Below are 20956 nucleotides of genomic sequence, written 5' to 3'. Positions count from 1 at the left end.
GCAGAGAGGGACCTGGGGGTGCTGGGAGATAGGAGCTGAAGATGAGGCAGCAGTGTGCCCAGGTGGGCAGCAGAGCCAATGGCATCCTGGCCTGGATCAGGAGCAGTGTGGGCAGCAGGACAAGGGAGGTTCTTCTGACCCTGGACTCAGCACTGATCAGGCCACACCTTGAGTGCTGTGTCCAGTTGTGGGCTCCTCAAGTCAAGAGAGATGTTGAGGTGCTGGAAGGTGTCCAGAGAAGGGCAAGGAAGCTGGTGAGGGGCCTGGAGCACAGCCCTGTGAGGAGAGGCTGAGGGAGCTGGGGGTGTGCAGCCTGCAGCAGAGGAGGCTCAGGGCAGAGCTCATTGCTGTCTGCAACTCCCTGAAGGGAGGCTGTAGCCAGGTGGGGTTGGGCTCTTCTGCCAGGCAAGCAGACAAGAGGACAGAGCAAGGGGACAGAGTGTGAAGTTGTGTCAGGGGAGGTCTAGGCTGGATGTTAGGAACAAGTTCTTCCCAGTCACAGAATCCCAGCATCCCAGCGTGGTGGGGGTTGGAGGGGACCTTTGGAGATGATGTAGTACAAGCCCCCTGATAAAGCAGGGTCACACACAACAGGAGGTTTTGGAGGAGAAAGAGACAACACTACCTCTCTGGGCAGCCTGCTCCAGGACTCTGGCACCCTCTTGGGAAAGAAGATCTTCCTTAAGCTCAGATGAAAATCACAGAGAGAGTGATTGGCATTGGAATGGGCTGCCCAGGGAGGTGCTGGAGTCACCGTGCCTGGAGGTCTTCAAGAACAGCCTGACTGAGGCAGTGCCAGGTTGGAGTGGATGATCTTGGAGGTCTCTTCCAACCTAGGTGATTCTATGATTCCATGCTTCTATCACCCACCATTATCTAATCAACCAAACCATGGCACCAAGCATGACACCCAGGCTCTTAAACACTTCTAGTGGTGATGACTCCACCACCTCCCTGGGCAGCCCATTCCAATGCCAATCACTCTCTCTGCCAACAACTTCCTCCTAGCATCCACCCTAAACCTCCCCTGGTGCAGCTGGAGACTGTGTCCCCTTCTTCTGTCACTGTCTGCCCAAGAGAAGAGACCAACCCCACCTTGCCACAACTTCCTTTCAGGTAGTTGTAGAGAGCAATAAGGTCCCCCCTGAGCCTCTTCTTCTCCAGGCTGAACTTTTATTGTCTTTAACAATCTCTGCCTCACTGCTGGGCCTGCATTTGAGAGCAACCTAGCCTGCAGTGCACAAGTCCTGCCCATGTGTCTGTTGTCCTCATAGGTGACCAGCACCAGATGATGTCAGATCCCAGAGTGTCAATGCAGGTGGAGGTGTGTGGGCTGGTTTCTGAGCTGGACCAATGTCCCTTAATCCACATTTGGAGCTAGGAGTTAGAAAGCAACTGACAAGTTATCAACCCATCCCATATTTTATAAAGTCTTCTCATCATTTTGATTGGAAAATCCCTTTGAGATTCTCAAGTCCAACCACGATTAACCCAGCAGTTTCAGGCCACCACATAACCCCTCAGCACCATGTCCACAGCAGCTTTTCAGTCCCTCCTGAGATAGTGACTCCCCACTGCTCTGAGCAGCCTGCTCCAGTGCTTGACAGGACAGAAAGAAGCTTCATGACACAGTCTCAAGTTGTGCCAGGGTAGGTCTAGGCTGGATGTTAGGAGGAAGTTGTTGGCAGAGAGAGTGATTGGCATTGGAATGGGCTGCCCAGGGAGGTGGTGGGGGCACCGTCCCTGGAGGTGTTGAAGCCAAGCCTGGCTGAGGCACTTAGTGCCATGGTCTGGTTGCTTGGGCAGGGCTGGGTGCTAGGTTGGAGTGGATGATCTTGGAGGTCTCTTCCAACCTGGCTGATTCTATGATGCTATGATTCATAACATCCAACCTAATGTCACAGCTTGAGGCTATTTCCCCTTGTCCTACCACCAGTCAGTCAGCCTGGCCCAAAGTGCCCTGACTGAACGTGACCCAAGCCTTGGCTGCAGACAGGCAGCTGTGCCACACCAGGTACTTGCATTCCTACGAGGAGCAGCTGAGGGAAATGGAGTTGTTCAGCCTGGAAAAAAGGTTCAAGGGAGACCTTCTCACTCTGTACAGCTCCCTGAAAGAAGGTCAGAGAGAGGCAGGGGTTAGTGCCTTCTCCTGAGAAGCAAAGAGTGGAACAGGAGGAAATTAACCTCAGGGGAGGTCTAGGTCAGACACGAGGAATAATTTCTTCATGGAAAGAGTTGTCAAGGCCTGGAACAGACTGCCCAGGGAAATCATAGAATCCTCACAGAATCAAGAAGGTTGGAAGAGACCTCCAAGCTCAGCCACTCCAACCTAGCACCCAGCCCTGCCCAAGCAACCAGACCATGGCACTAAGTGCCTCAGCCAGGCTTGGCTTCAACACCTCCAGCCACAGCAACTCCACCACCTCCCTGGGCAGCCCATTCCAATGCCAATCACTCTCTCTGACAACAACTTCCTAACAACATCCAGCCTAGACCTCCCCTGACACAACTTCACACTCTGTCCCCTTCTTCTGTTGCTGCTTGCCTGGCAGAAGAGACCAACCCCACCTGGCTACAGCCTCCCTTCAGGGAGTTGGAGACAGCAATGAACCCCCCCCCAAGCCTCCTCTTCTGCAGGCTAAATAATGGTGGCATGCATGTCTCTGAATAAACTGTGTAGATGCTATGTGGTAGTAAATAATTTGACTTGATGATCTTAAAGGTCCTTTTCAACCAGAACTGCTCCATGAGTCTGTTGTTTACCACAGTGGAAGCACAAAGATTGCTTTGCTGCAGTGAGATGCTAAGAGAACGCAGGAACCAGGTTTGCTATGGATCTAGCCAAGGAGATTGTGGGGTTTTCACAGCCAGGTGCTGAAGGAAGTGGTTGGATGCTTTAATCAGCTGGGGGTGTGCAGCCTGGAGAAGAGGAGGCTCAGGGCTGACCTCATTGCTGTCTGCAACTCCCTGAAGGGAGGCTGTAGCCAGGTGGGGTTGGGCTCTTCTGCCAGGCAAGCAGCAAGAGAAGAAGGGGACAGAGTGTGAAGTTGTGTCAGGGGAGGTCTAGGCTGGATGTTAGGAGGAAGTTGTTGTCAGAGAGAGTGATTGGCATTGGAATGGGCTGCCCAGGGAGGTGGTGGAGTCTCTGTGCCTGAAGGTGTTGAAGCCAAGCCTGGCTGAGGCACTTAGTGCCATAGTCTGGTTGCTTGGGCAGGGCTGGGTGCTAGGTTGGACTGGCTGAGCTTGGAGGTCTCTTCCAACCTGCTTGATCCTACGATTCTAATTGGACTTGATGATCTTACAGGTCCTTTTCAAGCAGTACTGCTCTCTAAGTCTGTGTTGTTTACCACAGTGGAAGTGCAGAGATTGCTTTGCTGCAGTGAGATGCTGAGAGACCTCAGGAACCAGGTTTGCTATGGATCTAGCCAAGGAGGTTGTGAGGTTTTCACAGCCAGGTGCTGAAGGAAGTGGTTGGATGCTTTAATTTTCATGTCACTGGGGAGCAATTGCACAACTGGGTCAGGAGAGGTAAGAAGACTGCAGAGTGCAGGGCTCTGGATTGCTCAGAGCAAAAAGCAAGAGCCAAGACTCAAAGAGGTTCAGCTGCAATCTTGACTCCACTATTTGCAGCAGTCCTTACTTAGTCTTTCAGCTGTTCTTTCCTCTCTCACTTTGAAGCTGTGGAAGCTCCTCTTGTTCCCACCCCCAAGTCCTAGAACACAGTACTGAAAATTCAGGAATTGATTTCCCCCTCCCCTTCCCCTTCTTCTCTTCTTCCAGAGCTGGAAAAGGAGTTTTTTCAGCCATGAAGCTGGGCAAGGCTCGTCCATCTAAGGATGACCACAGGAAACAAGGTATATTGCTGCTGGAGTCCCACAGGGATTAGTGCTGGGTCCAGTCCTGTTCAGCATCTTCATCAATGACATTGATGAGGGCACAGACAGACAGAGTCTGCTCAGCAAGTTTGCTGATGACACCAAACTGGGAGGCTTGGCTGATCCAGCTGAAGGCTGTGTGGCCATCCAGAGAGACCTGGGCAGGCTGAGAGCTGGGCACAGAGCAAGCAAATGAGGTTCAACAAGGACAAGTGCAGAGTCCTGCACCTGGGGAGGAAGAATAAACTGCAGCAGTACAGGCTGGGAGGTGACTGCTGGAGAGCAGCCCTGTGCAGAGGGACCTGGGAGTGCTGGGGGAGAACATCCATGGGGCAGCAATGTGCCCTTGTGGCCAAGAAGGCAAATGGGATCCTGGGGTGCATTAAGCAGAGTGTGTCCAACAGATCAAGGGAGGTTCTCCTGCCCCTCTACTCTGCCCTGCTCAGACCTCTTCTTGAATACTGCCTTCAGTTTTGGGCTCCCCAGTTTCAGAGGGACAGGGATCTGCTGGAGAGGGTCCAGCAGAGAGCTATGAGGATGATGAGGGGACTGCAGCACTGCCTGATGAGGAGAGGCTGAGGGACCTGGGGCTGTTTAGTCTGGAGCAGAGAAGACTGAGAGGGGATTTAATCAATGTTTATAAACATCTGAGGGCTGGGGGTCAGGAGGCAGGGGACAGGCTCTGCTCACTGCTCCCTGGGATAGGACAAGCAGCAATGGGTGTAAGCTGCAGCACAGGAGGTTCCAGCTCAACACAAGGGGGAACTTCTTTACTGGAAGGGTCCCAGAGCACTGGCACAGGCTCCCCAGAGAGGTTGTGGAGTCTCCTTCTCTGGAGCCTTTCCAGGCCAGTCTGGATGTGTTCCTGTGTGATCTGTGCTAGATTGTGTGGTCCTGCTCTGGCAGGGGGGTTGGACTCAACGATCTCCTTGGGTCCCTTCCAACCCCTAACATCCTGTGATCTGGTGAACTTCTCCACAGGGATGGTTTCAACCCTTCACCCCTCAGCCTAGATTGATGCCAGGGCTTAATCATGGAATCATAGAATCAACCAGGTTGGAAGAGAGCTCCAAGCTCAGCCACTCCAACCTAGCACCCAGCCCTGGCCAAGCAACCAGACCATGGCACTAAGTGCCTCAGCCAGGCTGTTCTTGAACACAGGCCCTTGCAGTCAGCTTTATTGAACCTCAGAGGGCTGCTCAGATGCTCTTTCACTCTTTGAATCCTGGGCTGTTTGTCACATTCTGCTTTCTTCTTGCATTCCCAAACCCATCTGCAGGCAGAGTGCCCAGGTGGGATAATGTGTCAAAGGACACAAACCTCAGTTTCTAGTTCTTTGTCAGCCCAGACTCCCTGTGACTTGGTGACCATTGTCCTTGACTATCATGTGAGGCAGACAGGACATATTGGTTACCTTTCTCTCTTTGCCTTTAATTATTCACAGAGTGGAAACAAAAAACAGACCTTCTTTTGTCTCCTCCATGCAGATGAACCTGCTGTTTTGGAGACAGAAGACCTGGACCGCAAAGCCATGAGACACACAGGTGGACTGGAGCCAGACACCATCTCCTTGGCCTCTGTCACTGCTGTCACCACCAATGTCTCAAATAAGAGGTGAGGATCAGATGTGAGCTTGTGCATGCTGACAGACACCCCACAGCCACTGAGATGGGGGTGTGCTGGAAGTCTCATTGCCCTGTGGAACTGTAACACCTGACCTCCTGCAAAGAAAAGCCTGGCTGAGGCACTTAGTGCCATGGTCTAGTTGACTGGATAGAGCTGGGTGCAGGTTGGACTGGATGATCTTGGAGGTCTCTTCCAACCTGCTTGATTCTGTGATTCTATGATTTTATGAAAGAGGATCAATGCTCTTGGGTGTTTCACCACCAGGTTCCTAGAGGGCAGGAGCTTCGAGGAGTGACCCTGCAAATTCTTTGTGGCAGCTTGCACGAGCTGCAGAGGGATATGGATTGGATGGGTGGGATCATGAGAAGTGTGGCCAGCAGGGCCAGGGAGGGGATTCTCCCCCTCTGCTGTGCTCTGCTGAGACCCCACCTGGAGTACTGCATCCAGTTCTGGAGCCTCTATTCCAAGAGGGATGCGGAGATGCTGGAGTGTGTCCAGAGCAGGGCCAGGAGGATGCTGAGAGGCTGCAGCAGCTCTGCTGTGAGCACAGACTGAAAGAGTTGGGGCTGTGCAGTCTGGAGCAGAGGAGGCTCCCAGGTGACCTTCTTGTGGCCTTCCAGGATCTGAAGGGAGCCCCCAGAAAAGCTGGGGAGGGACCTTTGAGGCTGCAAGGAAGTGGCAGGAGTGGGGGGAATAGAGCAAAGCTAGAGGTGGGGAGCTTGAGAGTGGAGGTGAGGAGGAAGTTGCTGAGCATGAGAGTGGTGAGAGGCTGGACTGGGTTGCCCAGGGAGGTGGTTGAGGCCCCATGGCTGGAGGTGTTTGAGGCCAGGCTGTGTGAGGCTGTGTGCAGGCTGCTCTAGGGTAGGGTGTCCCTGGGCATGGCAGGGGGGTTGGAACTGGCTGCTCCTTGTGGTCCCTTCCAACTCTAACTGATTCAATGGCTCCATGATCTTCAGTAGATGAGGAATTGGTTGGATGGCCACATCCAGATGGCAGTGGTCAGCAGGTCAATGTTCAGGTGAAGACTGGTGACAAGCAGTGTCCTTCAAGGACCCATACTGGCAACAGTGCTGTTTAATATCATCAGTGACATAGCCAGTGGGTTCAAGTGCACTCTCAGCAAGGAGACACCAAGTTGAGTGGTGTAGTTGATGTTCTGGAGGGATGGGATCCATACAGAGGCATCTGGACAAGCAAGACACAAAACCAGGCATGGACTTTTTATCAGGGCCTGTTGTGACAGTTCAAGGGGTGATGGTTTAAACTCAAAAAGGAAAGATTCAAATTAGAGAGAAGGAAGACATTTTTTACACTGAGGGTGGTGAGACACTGGCCCAAGTCACTTAGATCATATTGGGCAGGGCTCTGAGCAACCTTCCCCTGCTGACTGCAAGGAGGTTGGACTAGATGACCTTGAAAGGGTCCTGCCAACCAAACCCATTCAGTGATTCAGTGATTGTAAGTCAACAATTCAAGGATTCCTAAGTCCACCTGTGGTTTGACTGAAGGTTTATTCTGCCCCTCCAAAGGTCCAAGCCTGACATCAAAATGGAGCCAAGCGCTGGGAGGCCAATGGATTACCAGGTAGGTAACAGAGTGGTGCTGCTAACCTCAGCTCACACAGGTCACAACCGTAGGCATGGAAGGACTTTTTTTTAGGGAAGAAGTTCACAGAACCATAGAATTGTTTGGGTTGGAAAAGACCTCGATGATAACAGAGTCCAACCATCAGCCTAACCCTACCATGGGCATTAAACCCTGTCCCAGGCTGCCACATCCTCTTACTATGTGCACAAAGCACAACATGCCCAGAGCTGAGGTGTGCATTGTGGAACAGTGAGCTCAGGGTTAAAATCAGAGAATCACAGAATCAGCCAGGCTGGAAGAGACCCCTCCAAGATAATCCACTCCAACCTAGCACCCAGCCCTGCCCAAGCAACCAGACCATGGCACTAAGTGCCTCAGCCAGGCTTGGCTTCAACACCTCCAGGCACAGAGACTCCACCACCTCCCTGGGCAGCCCATTCCAATGCCAATCACTCTCTCTGTGAAGAACTTCCTCCTAACATCCAGCCTAGACCTCCCCCAACATAACTTGAGACTGTGTCCCTTTGTTCTGTTGCTGCTTGCCTCGGAGAAGAGACAAACCCTCACCTGGCTACAACCTCCCTTCAGGTAGTTGTAGACACCAATGAGGTCTGCCCTGAGCCTCCTCTTCTGCAGGCTGCACACCCCCAGCTCCCTCAGCCTCTCCTCACAGGGCTGTGCTCCAGGACCCTCGCCACCTTCCTTGCCCTTCTCTGGACACCTTCCAGCACCTCAACATCTCTCTTGAATTGAGGAGCCCAGAACTGGACACAGCACTCAAGGTGTGGCCTGAGCAGTGCTGAGTCCAGGGGCAGAATAACCTCCCCTGTCCTGCTGGCCACACTGCTCCTGATCCAGCCCAGGATGCCATTGGCTCTGCTGCCCACCTGGGCACACTGCTGCCTCATCTTCAGCTACTATCTACCAACACCCCCAGCTCCCTCTCTGCCTGCCTGCTCTCAGCCACTCTGTCCCCAGTCTGTAGCACTACTTGGGGTTGTTGTGGCCCAAGTGTAGAACCCTGCACTTGACCTTGTTTAATCTCATCCCCTTGGCCTGGTAATTAGCTCATTTTGTTCTCCAGCAGGTGAAGCTCAGAAAGCCCAAATTAACCTGTGATTGAAACAAGCTGTCTCTAACACATTTCTCTTCTTCTCCAAGAGCTTTCATTAGGGCAACAAGCATCCCCCTGTACTGGGCACTATTAATCAGTCAGGGTTGGAAGGGACCACAAGGAGCAGCCAGTTCCAACCCCCCTGCCATGCCCAGGGACACCCTACCCTAGAGCAGCCTGCACACAGCCTCACACAGCCTGGCCTCAAACACCTCCAGCCATGGGGCCTCAACCACCTCCCTGGGCAGCCCAGTCCAGCCTCTCACCACTCTCCTGCTCAACAACTTCCTCCTCACCTCCACTCTGTCTCCCTATGTCCGACTTTGCTCCATTCCCCTCTGACAGCCTCAAAAGTCCCTCCAGAGCTTTTTTTGTAGCCCACTTCAGCTCCTGGAAGGCCACAAGAAGGTCACCTGGGAGCCTCCTCTCCTGCAGCCTGCACAGCCCCAACTCTTTCAGTCTGTGCTCACAGCAGAGCTGCTGCAGCCCTCTCAGCATCCTCCTGGCCCTGCTCTGGACACTCTCCAGCATCTCCACAGCCCTCTTGGAACAGAGGCTCCAGAGCTGGATGCAGTACTCCAGGTGGGGTCTCAGCAGAGCACAGCAGAGGGGGAGAATCCCCTCCCTGGCCCTGCTGGCCACACTTCTGCTGCTGCAGCCCAGGCTCTGCTTGGCTTTCTGGGCTGCAAGTGCACACTGCTGGCTCCTGCTCAGCTTCTCCTCCAGCAGCACCCCCAAGTGCCTCTCCTCAGGGCTGCTCTCCAGACACTCACTGCCCAGCCTGCATTTCTGCTTGGCATTGCCTCCACCCAGCTGCAGGACCTTGCCCTTGCTCTTGTTGAACCTCCTGAGCTTGGCTTGTGCCCACCTCTGCAGCTGTGCAGCTCCCTCTGGACAGATCCCTTCCCCACAGGTCAGCATCACCATCATTGAGGCACGGCAGCTGGTGGGGCTCAACATGGACCCTGTGGTGTGCGTGGAGGTTGGAGAGGAGAAGAAATACACATCCATGAAGGAATCTACCAATTGTCCTTATTACAACGAGGTGAGTCTGCCCTCCAGTGATGCTGGCTCAGGGCTCTCATTGCTCTCAGTCAATTAAATGTATTTTCTTGTCATTTGAGGCTTTTTCTGCTGCCCTCCCTTGTGGAGTCAGATGACATCTCAAACCACTCAGAAGAGACAAAGCCTTTGCCCTCTGCTATTTTGCCAAGTGGTACTAAGTGCTCTCCCTTCAGCTCTGCTAAATTATGCTCAGCTCTTCTGAGAAGTTAGGGACTCCTTCTAGCTGCCCAGCCTGCAGAGTCAGACCTGAGATATCTCAGTGCTGGGTCTCCCACGGATCTGGCCTTGCTCTGATGTATGGTCCAGGTTGCTCCTCCTGGCAGTGGCAGTTTCTCCAGCTGGGGCTTGAAGGGGAACAGTGCATTACAATGAATGATCTCTCTCCAGCTCTCCTGCCTTCATGATTGCTCTTTCCCTTGCAGTACTTCGTCTTTGACTTCCACGTGCCCCCAGATGTCATGTTTGACAAGATCATCAAGCTCTCTGTAAGTGAACATGGCTGCCTTGCACTTTTGGGGCTTGCACAGCATCAGTCGGGGTTGGAAGGGACCACAAGGATCATCTAACTCCAACCCCCCTGCCTAATGTCCAATCAGAATGTCCTCACTTCTAGTTTTGCTCCTTTCCCCCTAGCCCTATCACTACCTGACATCCTAAAAAGTCCCTCAGCAGCTTGCCTGTAGGTCCCCTTCAGATACTGGAAGGCCACAATAAAGTCCCCTAGAGCAGGCTGCACACAGCCTCACACAGCCTGGCCTCAAACACCTCCAGCCATGGGGCCTCAACCACCTCCCTGGGCAACCCAGTCCAGCCTCTCACCACTCTCATGCTCAACAACTTCCTCCTCACCTCCACTCTCAAGCTCCCCACCTCCAGCTTTGCTCCATTCCCCCCACTCCTGCCACTCCCTCACAGCCTCAAAAGTCCCTCCCCAGCTGTTTTGTAGCCCCCTTCACATCCTGGAAGGCCACAAGAAGGTCACCTGGGAGCCTCCTCTTCACCGGACTCAACAGCCCCAACTCTTTCAGTCTGTGCTCACAGCAGAGCTGCTGCAGCCCTCTGAGCATCCTCCTGGCCCTGCTCTGGACACATTCCAGCATCTCCACAGTCCTCTTGGAATAGAGGCTCCAGAGCTGGCTGCAATACTCCAGATGGGGTCTCAGCAGAGCACAGCAGAGGGGGAGAATCCCCTCCCTGGCCCTGCTGGCCACACTTCTGCTGCTGCAGCCCAGGCTCTGGATGGTTTTAGTCTAAAAGAGGGGAGATTCAGACTGCACAGACTAAGTGCATCAGCTCCTATCCCCTCTGACACTGAACATCTCTAGGAAGAACCTCATGGCTCCAGGGCAAGTACAAAGTTCTGACCCCTTCTCATCTCTCATTGCCCAGGTGATCCACTCCAAAAACCTCCTGCGCAGTGGGACTTTGGTCGGCTCCTTCAAGATGGATGTTGGAACAGTTTATACCCAGCCTGGTAGGTACATGTGGTTTGCAGCCTGCTCAGTGATGGCTCAGACCATAGCTGGGTGGAGGGAGGTGAGGACATGTCCTGCATGAGGACAGGTTAGAGCTTATAACGTGCTGGGAAGCAGCTTTTCAGAGGTGATGCTTTTCTGTCTTGGTTTTAGTATCTGAGCTATCAGCTCTGGCCAGCCTGAGCTAGGGTAGGGTGTCCCTGCCCATGGCAGGGAGGTTGGAACTGGATGATCCTTGTGGTCCCTTCCAACCCTGACTGATTCTATGACTTTCAAACACATCCAGGGTTGGTGATTCAACCACCTCACTGGAAGAGTCTCCCCAGAGAGGCTGTGGAGTCTCCTTCTCTGGAGACTTTCCAGGCCTGTCTGGATGTGTTCCTCTGTGATCTGTGCCAGATTGTGTGGTCCTGCTCTGGCAGGGGGGCTGGACTCGATGATCTCCTTGGGTCCCCTCCAACCCCTAACATCTGTGATCCTATGATCCCTGGGCAACTCATTCCAATGCCTGAACACTCTTTCCATGATTTTTCCCCCTAATATCCAGTCTAAACCTATCCAGTCACAGCTTTAGGCCATTCCCTCTTGTTCTATCACTATTTACCTGTGAATAGAATCATAGAATGGATTAGATTGGAAGGGACCTCAAAGATTATCTAGTTCCAACCCTCCACCACAGGCAGGGACACCTCCCACTAGAACAGGTCACTCCAGACCTCATCGAACCTGGGCTTGAACACCTCCAGGGAGAGAGCAGGCACAACCTCCCTGGGCAACCTGTGCCAGTGTCTCACCACCCTCCACCTGTGAGTGAAAAACATCTTCAACTTCTCCACAATGTCCTTTCAGGTAGCTGCAGACAGTGATGAGGTCTCCCCTCAGCCTCCTCTTCTTTCAGGCTAACCATCCTCAGCTCCTTCAGTCACTCCTCATAAGATTCCTTCTCCAGGCCCTTCTCCAGCTTCCTTGCCCTCCTCTGCACTCATACCAGCACCTCCACATCCCTCTTGTATTGAGGTGCCCAAAACTGACCACAATACTCGAGATGTGGCCTCAGCAATGCCAAGTGCAGGGTGACAATCACCTCCCTATTGCTGCTGGCCACAGCATTTCTAAGCCAGGATGCCTTTGGCTTGTTTGGCCACTTGGGCTCACTGTGTACTCTCTATCTCCAACATCAGACACCTCTTCCTAATGAATTTTTCAGGGCTTTCTGTCTGAATTCCTCAGCCTCAAAGATGTCTGTTAGATGTTATCTGCAGGTCACTGCACTCCAGCAGAAAGATGTCTCCAGTCCTCAAGGTAATTGCTGTGTCTTGTTCTGACAAATGGCTGTCTTGTACCCTGGCTTGCAGAGCACCAGTTCTACCACAAATGGGCCATCCTTTCTGACCCTGAGGATCTCACTGCTGGGCTGAAAGGTTACCTCAAGTGTGACATCGCTGTGGTAGGGAAAGGGGACAACATCAAGACGCCACACAAAGCCAATGAGACAGAGGAGGATGATATTGAAGGGTAAGGATCTCAGAATCATACAACGGTTTAGACTGGAAGGGACCTCAAGGACCATCCTGTTCCAACCCCCCACCATAAGGAGGGACACCTCCCACTAGAAGAGGTCATAGAATCATAGAATGGTTTAGGTTGGAAGGAACCTCAAGGATCATCCTGTTCCAACCTCCCACCATAAGGAGGGTCACCTCCCACTAGAACAGGTCACTCAAGACCTCATCCAACCTGGACCTGAACACCTCCAAGGAGAGAGCAGCCACAACCTCCCTGGGCAACCTGTGCAAGTGTCTCACCACCCTCCACTTCTCCTGATGCAGCCCAGGCTCTGCTTGGCTTTCTGGGCTGCAAGTGTACACTGCTGGCTCCTGCTCAGCTTCTCCTCCAGCAGCACCCCCAAGTGCCTCTCCTCAGGGCTGCTCTCCAGACACTCACTGCCCAGCCTGCATTTCTGCTTGCCATTGCCTCCACCCAGCTGCAGGACCTTGCCCTTGCTCTTGTTGAACCTCCTGAGCTTGGCTTGTGCCCACCTCTGCAGCCTGTGCAGCTCCCTCTGGATGGATCCCTGCCCTCCAGCCTGGCTGCTGCACCACACAGCTTGGTGTGCTCAGCAAACTTGCTGAGGCTGCACTCAGTGCCTCTGTCCATGGCACCCACAGAGATGCTGAACAAGACTGGTGCCAGGACTGACCCCTGAGGGACTCTGCTTGTCCCTGGCCTCCACTTGGCCATGGAGCCATTGGCAGCCACTCTTTGGGTGCAGCCACCAAGCCAGTTCTGTACCCATCTCGTGGTCTTCTAACATACCATTCATCTGACCTGCTTTAGGTGTTGGATTTGTCTTCCAGACTCCCCTGGCAATAATGACTGTAGAATCATAGAATAGATTTGCTTAAAGATACCTTTAAGTCCAGCTCCAGATCACCACTAAACCATGTCCTCCAGCACCACATCTACTGAGCTTTTAAATCCCTCCATGAACCACTGCCTTGGGCAGCCTGTTCCAGACCTTGACAAACCTTTTGGGGAAGAAATTGTTTACATCCCTTTAGTGGAATGGACATTGTCCATGGGGCACCTTTTAAGGATCAACTCTGACACCTTCTTTTTGAAACCACCACCTCACACCCCAAAACAGGAGAGGCAAAAACAGAACAGCAGTAAACTGTATGGCTGCAGAAATGGTTTTCTTTCCACTGCCACAGAGCTTGTTCTCAGAAGGTGGGGTTCCCTCTTTGGTAAACTTCTCTTGAGGAACCTGCAGGCTCCAGTGGTTGACTTGAAACCTATCTGCTGGCACTGCAGGAACCTCCTCCTGCCAGATGGGGTCCCTGCAGAGAGGCAATGGGCTCGCTTCTACATCAAGATCTATCGAGCAGAAGGACTTCCCCGTATGAACACCAGCATCATGGCCAATGTGAAGAAGGCTCTCATTGGGGAGAACAAGGACTTGGTAGACCCCTATGTGCAGGTGGTCTTTGCAGGCCAGAAGGTGAGCGAGCTGCTTGCAGTAACAGGGAGACCCTGAGAGGTAATGTGAGCAAGACACAGATGGCCAGAGATGATCTGGTATGTAGATGACAGGATGTTAGGGGTTGGAAGGGACCTCCAGTGATCAAGTCCAGCTCCCTTGGCAGAGCAGGACCAAAATCTAGTGCAGGTTGCTCAGTAATGCATGCAAATGGGGTCTTGAAGGCCTCCAGAGAAGCAGAGACCACAACCATCTCTGGAGATGGTGAGGTACATAGCAAAGCCTCTTTCTTTGCTGTGCTTCCCCTTTCTTGTGCAGACTCTGCAGCTGAACAAGGAGGTTGTTACTTGGGAGAGCAGCATGGGTGGTTCAGTGGCCGTTAGCAAGGGAGCAGCTCAGCTTGCGAGGGCCAGCTCGGGACCTCAAACCTTTGTCTGATATCTATCTCCTCCCACTCATCAGGGGAAGACTTCTGTGCAAAAGAGCAGCTATGAGCCTCTCTGGAACGAGCAGATAGTCTTCACAGAGATGTTCCCACCACTCTGCAAGAGGATCAAGATCCAGATCCGAGACTCGGACAAGGTCAACGATGTGGCCATCGGGACCCACTTCATCGATCTGCGCAAGATCTCCAACGAAGGAGACAAAGGTAAAGCTGAGCTTGGGGGCAGACTGAGACACCTTCTTCATGGCAGAGAGCTCCTTCTCCACACCTGGAGAGAGCTGCTGCTTAGTGTGCAGCTGGAGAGAGCTGGATTCGCTGCAGCGGTTTTCTGCAGTCACAGGACATAGTCACAGTATCAGAGTATCACAGTGTCACAGTCTCACAGTATCACCAAGGTTGGCAGAGACCTCACAGATCATCAAGTCCAACCCTTTACCACAGAGCTCAAGGCCAGACCATGGCACCAAGTGCCACGTCCAGTCCTGCCTTGAACAGCTCCAGGGACGGCGACTCCACCACCTCCCCGGGCAGCCCATTCCAGTGTCCAATGACTCAGTGAAGAACTTTCTCCTCACCTCCAGCCTAAATCTCCCCTGGCACAGCCTGAGGCTGTGTCCTCTCGTTCTGGTGCTGGCCACCTGAGAGAAGAGAGCAACCTCCTCCTGGCCACAACCACCCCTCAGGTAGCTGTAGACAGCAATAAGGTCTCCCCTGAGCCTCCTCTTCTCCAGGCTAACCAATCCCAGCTCCCTCAGCCTCTCCTCGTAGGGCTGTGCTCAAGGCCTCTCCCCAGCCTCATTGCCCTTCTCTGGACACTCTCAAGCATCTCAATGTCCCTCCTAAACTGGGGGGCCCAGAACTGAACACAGTACTCAAGGTGTGGTCTAACCAGTGCAGAGTACAGGGGCAGAATGACCTCTCTGCTCCTGCTGGCCACACCATTCCTGATGCAGGCCAGGATGCCACTGGCTCTCTTGGCCACCTGGGCACACTGCTGGCTCATGTTCAGGCGGGTATCAATCAGCACCCCCAGATCCCTCTCTGTCTGGCTGCTCTCCAGCCACTCCGACCCCAGCCTGTATCTCTGCATGGGGTTGTTGTGGCCATGGACTCCTTGAAAATCAAGCCCTGCCACAAGCCTCCACTCTGCCACTTGAAAGCAAAGACAGCACAGAACAAAACCATCCTTGCATGAAAAGATGAATATCTGACAGGCTCCCTCATGCACACACGTGGTAGGACCAGTGTGGCACCAAAAATGGCTCTGGAAAGGGAACCAGTAGAGGACTCCTTTCTTCTTGACTCTCACACTGAGTAGCTTCTGGTCTGACCAGTGTGAAACCAAAGATGACTCTGAAAAGGAGACTAATAGAGGAGTCCTTTCTTGACTCTCATGTTGAGTAGCTTCTGGTGTGAGCAGTGTGAAACCAAAGATGACTCTGAAAAGGGGAGTAATAGAGGAGTCCTTTCTTCTTGACTCTCACACTGAGTAGCTTCTGGTGTGACCAGTGTGAAACCAAAGATGGCTCTGGAAAGGAGACTAATAGAGGAGTCCTTTCTTCTTGACTCTCACATTGAGTAGCTTCTGGTGTGACCAGTGTGAAACCAAAGATGGCTCAGGAAAAGGGGACTAATAGAGGAGTCCTTTCTTCTTGACTCTCACACTGAGTAGCTTCTGGTGTGACCAGTGTGAAACCAAAGATGGCTCTGGAAAGGGAACCAGTAGAGGAGTCCTTTCTTCTTGACTCTCACACTGAGTAGCTTCTGGTCTGACCAGTGTGAAACCAAAGATGACTCTGAAAAGGGGACTAATAGAGGAGTCCTTTCTTCTTGACTCTCACATTGAGTAGCTTCTGGTGTGACCAGTGTGAAACCAAAGATGGCTCTGGAAAGGGAACCAGTACAGGACTCCTTTCTTCTTGCCTCTCACACTGAGTAGCTTCTGATCTGACCAGTGTGAAACCAAAGATGACTCTGGAAAGGGGACTAATAGAGGAGTCCTTTCTTCTTGACTCTCATGTTGAGTAGCTTCTGGTGTGACCAGTGTGACACCAAAGATGGCTCAGGAAAAGGGACCAATAGAGGAGTCCTTTCTTTTTGCCTCTCACACTGAATAACTTGCCCAGTGTGGTGGCAACCATGCATCTCCATGCCCACACACACATATCTGGCCTGCATCACTGTGCACAGATCAGGAAAGTGATGCCAGTCCACAGGAGAGTTTGTGTCCAGAGGCAAAGATGTTCCCTGCTCCTTGCTTGGCCCTCTTCTTCACCTGCTCATCTGCTCTTCCGTAGGCTTCCTGCCCACCTTTGGCCCCGCATGGGTGAACATGTATGGTTCCACCAGGAACTACACCCTGATGGATGAGCACCAGGAGCTGAATGAAGGGCTGGGTGAAGGGGTCTCCTTCCGGGCCAGGCTTCTGATGGGTCTTGCTGTGGAGATCTTGGATACCACCAACCCAGAGATCAATGGCTCCACCGAGGTGCAAGTTGAGCAGGCCACATCAGTTGCTGATGTAAGTCACCCCTAACCCTACAGGTGCCAGCAGTGAGTCTTGGGTCTCAGGCCACTGATTTAACCATCTTCAGGCTCACAAACTGAGGATTCCACTTGGTGTTGCCCTAAATGTGGTCTATTTCCCAACAAACTCTGGCAGGATGGAAGTGGTCAGAGAAACTTAACAGCTGTTTCCTGACACAAAATGGCTCAACGTGGTTTGGTTCATCCAATCTGTGAGTGAACTCAGGCTTGCACTCCTGAATGTGGAATCATAGAATCAACCAGGTTGGAAGAGACCTCCAAGCTCATCCATCAGACAGTTCCTTCACCTGTAAGGAGTAATTGATCCCAACACATTTTAATGTTAGCCTATAATGTTAATTTGAAATGAATACCTAAAGTCTCTGCAGTGAAGATAAAATTGGCTGACCCTGGAGGAGAGAAAACCTTTGTGGTCCTCTATAAAGTCTGAGCAGTAACTTCTCACCTTCAAAAAGCCCATCAAAGTGCTCAGAGGTGCCAGGTGATGTACACCTCTGCCTTGTAGCTCCCTCCTAGGTAGCTTGTCCCTTTGCCTGATCTCAAAGCCCTGACCCCCATGTTTTCTCCTGCAGACCTGCACAGGGAAGATGGAGGAGTTCTTTCTCTTTGGAGCCTTCCTGGAAGCCACCATGATCGACAGGAAGATTGGGGACAAAGCCATCAACTTTGAAGTCACAATAGGTTGGTTGGTTTTGAAGGAGGGTGGTTCTGAAGCACTCCTGGTGAGAAACACAGGATCCAAGGCAGACAGCAGGGCTTCTTCCCCAATTGCAACACCAACCCATGCTAGTGCATGCATGGCTCTCATTCCAGCAAGAAGGTGATGACTACTTGTTAAGCACAAGTGGGCCCAAACCATCTGCTGTGTGCTTGCCATGCCATGGCCAGGGGAACCACTCACCCTCTCACCTTAGTTTTATGTCTCTTGAGGCTGACCACCAAAGGGAAGATGTTTATCCCTACTGGCTTGAGAGGGGATGTGAGCAGGAGGCAGACACTCATCACTGATTTATGGCTCCTGGGCATAGATTCAAAGAGTTCAACTCCACTGCCAGCCACAGGCTGTACAGAGGAAACTACTCCCTGACCTGAACTAAAGCCAAGAGATGGAGCCTGGCTGGAGTGACAATCCTGTGAGATGAGTTCACTTTGTTTTTCCCTCTTGAGGTAACTATGGGAACCAGATCGATGGCATGACCAAACCCATGCTAAGAAGGAAGAAAGAAGGAGGGGATGGGGATGAGGAGGAGTCTGAGCTGCTCCAGAACTCAAGTGAGGATGAGGGCGATGAGAGTGGAGAGCTGGTTTCTGTTTCTTCAACTCAGCCCATGAAGCCCCTGGTCACAGACAGGTAAGTGTGTCTGACTGGCCACTGAGGAGCCACCAGACAGAGACCACAGAGATCACGGAATGGTAGGGGTTGGAAGAAAGCTCTGGGGATCATCCAATCAACCCCTCTGTTCCCCAAGATCATAGAACCATAGAATCAAGCAGGTTGGAAGAGACCTCCAAGCTCAGCCACTCCAACCTAGCACCCAGCCCTGGCCAAGCAACCAGACCATGGCACTAAGTGCTTCAGCCAGTCTTGGCTTCAACACCTCCAGGGACAGTGACTCCACCACCTCCCTGGGTGAGGAATGGGGCAGCCCATTCCCATGGCAAATCAATGTACAGGTGGGATTGGAATCTCTCCAGAGAAGGAGACTCCACAGTGTCAATGAGCAGGGACACCCTACCCTAGATCAGGTTGGATGAGGCTTTGGCCAGCCTGATCTAGGGTAGGATGTCCTTGCCCATGGCAGGGGGTTTGGAATTAGATGGTCCTTGGGGTCCCTTCCAACCCTGACTGATTCTGTCTCTGGGAAGCTTCTTCCAGGGATCTGGCATGCCCAAAGATGAAGTTTCTCCTCACGTTCAGGTGGAGCCTCCTGGGTTCCAGGCCATGCCCACTGCCACTTGTGCTGTTGCAGGGCACCACTGGAGAGTCTGGCCCCATGCTTCTGCCACCCACCCTTTAGCTACTGATGAGCACTGAGAAGGTCCTCTCTCAGGCTGCTCTTCTCCAGGCTAAGCAGCCTCAGGTCTCTCAGCCTTTCCTCCTCAGAGAAATGCTCCAGTCCCTTCAGCACCTTTGTAGCCTCTGCTGAACTCTCCAGTAGTTCCCTGTCTTTCTTAAACTGGAAGCTTCAGGCTCAGCCATGAGGCTCTGATGACACCTTCTGGCTGGCACTACCCAGATGACTTCAGAAGGACAAGCCAAAGCTGATTCCTGAACCGAGTGATCCCAGGTGCAGCAGGATCTGCAGTGCCCTTCACACTAGGTGGATCCCAGATAGCCTCAGGCACAGACCCATTCTTCAGCTTCATCCTTCCTTTACCTGTACCAAGGCTACCACAGAATGGTTTGGGTTGGAAGAGATCTTTAAAGGTCATCTAGTCCAACCCCCCTGCAGTCAGCAGGGACATCTTCAGCTACATCAGGCTGCTCAAAGCCCCATCTAACCTGACCTGCACTATTGCCAGGGATGGGGCATCTTCTTTTTCACCCTCATCCTTAACACTTTTGTCATTGTATCTACCACTTCATCTCACCAACACATGGAAACCTGTCATAGAATGGTTTAGGTTGGAAGGGATCTCAAGCATCATCCAGTTCCAACCCTCTGCCATAGGCAGGGACACCTCCCACTAGAACAGGTTGCTCAAAGCCTCATCCAAGCTGGCTTTCAACACTTCCAGGGAGGGAGCAGCCACAGCCTCCTTGAGCAAGCTGTGCCAGTGTCTCACCACCCTCACTGGAAAGAACTTCCTCCTAACATCTAGTTTGAATCTCCCCTCTGCCAGTTTAAACCCATTCCTCCTCATCCTGTCCTTACAACACCTTGTAAGTAGTCCCTCCCCAGCCCTCCTGTAGGCAATATGACAGAGACCTCCTGCTGCAAAGGCCAGGGGGCTCTAGGAGGTGCTCACCACCATTCAGGAAATGGTGTTAATGCTCTGGTTACCCTTTTTAACCCTGCTCATGCTGCTGCCACTCTGGAGGTGTTTGCTCTTCGCTGGGCTGTAAGTGAGGTGGGAGAAGCTTCTCTGGTTACTCTATGGGCCAGCAGGTCTGAGACAGTAAGTTTGCAAATCCTTGGGTAATGTGCCCATCCACTCCAGGGCTGGTGTTGGGAAGAGTGATGTTAGAGCTAGAGCCTCTGTTATCAAGGTGCAGTTCACTTCAGACCACCTCCCTCCCACACTTGACCTCCTATATACCATGCTCATCACCATAGCATTGCCTCTCCAGGAGAGTTGTGGGACAGGATCTGTTCCTGGCACCATGGAGCATCTCTTCTGTCTCCTCTTGCAGGAACTACTTCCACCTGCCATACTTTGAGAAGAAGCCCTGCATCTATATCAAGAGCTGGTGGCAGGACCAGCGCCGCAGGCTGTACAATGCCAACATCATGGACAAGATTGCAGACAAGCTGGTAAGTACAGAGCAGTGAGGGAGAGGAGGAGACAGCTTGGGGCTTGAGGTTGGCATGAGGCACATCCAGGCTCCCTGTACATCTCCACAGCTTGACTTAAAGCAGGGACAAACCATGCAAGGACCTACTAGCAAACCTGGGCCAGAAAGGAGAAGTTTCCTGATGCTAAACCTTCCATGATGTCCACACCTTAGGAGCTCACTGGAATTTCTGTGGGTCATATCCAGGTGTCCCCACCAAAAAGAGCAGTTGTAGGAAAGTTTTGTTCTCCTGCACTGTGGGGAGGAACTCCTTGTGTGGCAGAACCTCCTTAAGAGGCTCAGCTAATCCCCATGGTTCCTTTGTGACAACTCCCTGGTGCAGGATCTGCAAAGGGAGAGCCTGGTAGGTACAGTCAAGATGGTGTGGACCTTGATTATCTACTGTCCTGGAGGGTGGTGGAGCCATTCCAATGTCCTGGATCAGGAGCAGTGTGGCCAGCAGGACAAGGGAGGTTATTCTGACCCTGGACTCAGCACTGATCAGGCCACACCTGGAGTGCTGTGTCCAGTTCTGGGCTCCTCAATTCAAGAGAGATGTTGAGGTGCTGGAAGGTGTCCAGAGAAGGACAAGGAAGGTGGTGAGGGGCCTGGAGCACAGCCCTGTGAGGAGAGGCTGAGGGAGCTGGGGGTGTGCAGCCTGCAGAAGAGGAGGCTCAGGGCTGACCTCATTGCTGTCTGCAACTCCCTGAAGGGAGGCTGTAGCCAGGTGGGGTTGGGCTCTGCTG

The 20956-nt window shown here is 52.7% G+C and overlaps 1 protein-coding gene across 9 annotated transcripts in view; it reads left to right on the top strand.

The window, feature by feature from the left end:
- Positions 1-20956, top strand: part of OTOF (otoferlin) — a 129370-nt gene that overhangs the window by 70138 nt on the left and 38276 nt on the right. For 7 of the 9 annotated variants that reach the window (XM_064146568.1, XM_064146566.1, XM_064146565.1 and 4 more), the window contains 13 exons: positions 3781-3854; positions 5363-5489; positions 7031-7085; positions 9116-9247; positions 9690-9752; positions 10657-10741; positions 12098-12257; positions 13557-13743; positions 14185-14371; positions 16465-16688; positions 17287-17395; positions 17882-18065; positions 20070-20190. In XM_064146568.1, the coding sequence (XP_064002638.1) occupies positions 3781-3854; positions 5363-5489; positions 7031-7085; positions 9116-9247; positions 9690-9752; positions 10657-10741; positions 12098-12257; positions 13557-13743; positions 14185-14371; positions 16465-16688; positions 17287-17395; positions 17882-18065; positions 20070-20190 (1708 nt within the window). Of the gene's footprint in view, positions 1-3780; positions 3855-5362; positions 5490-7030; positions 7086-9115; positions 9248-9689; positions 9753-10656; positions 10742-12097; positions 12258-13556; positions 13744-14184; positions 14372-16464; positions 16689-17286; positions 17396-17881; positions 18066-20069; positions 20191-20956 lie in introns of those variants that run through there. The other 2 variants (XM_064146570.1, XM_064146571.1) reach the window with 2 other exon arrangements.

Source organism: Pogoniulus pusillus, chromosome 7 (assembly GCF_015220805.1).
Source record: "Pogoniulus pusillus isolate bPogPus1 chromosome 7, bPogPus1.pri, whole genome shotgun sequence".
NCBI lineage: Eukaryota > Metazoa > Chordata > Aves > Piciformes > Lybiidae > Pogoniulus > Pogoniulus pusillus.
This window is presented reverse-complemented; position numbering and strand designations above follow the sequence as displayed.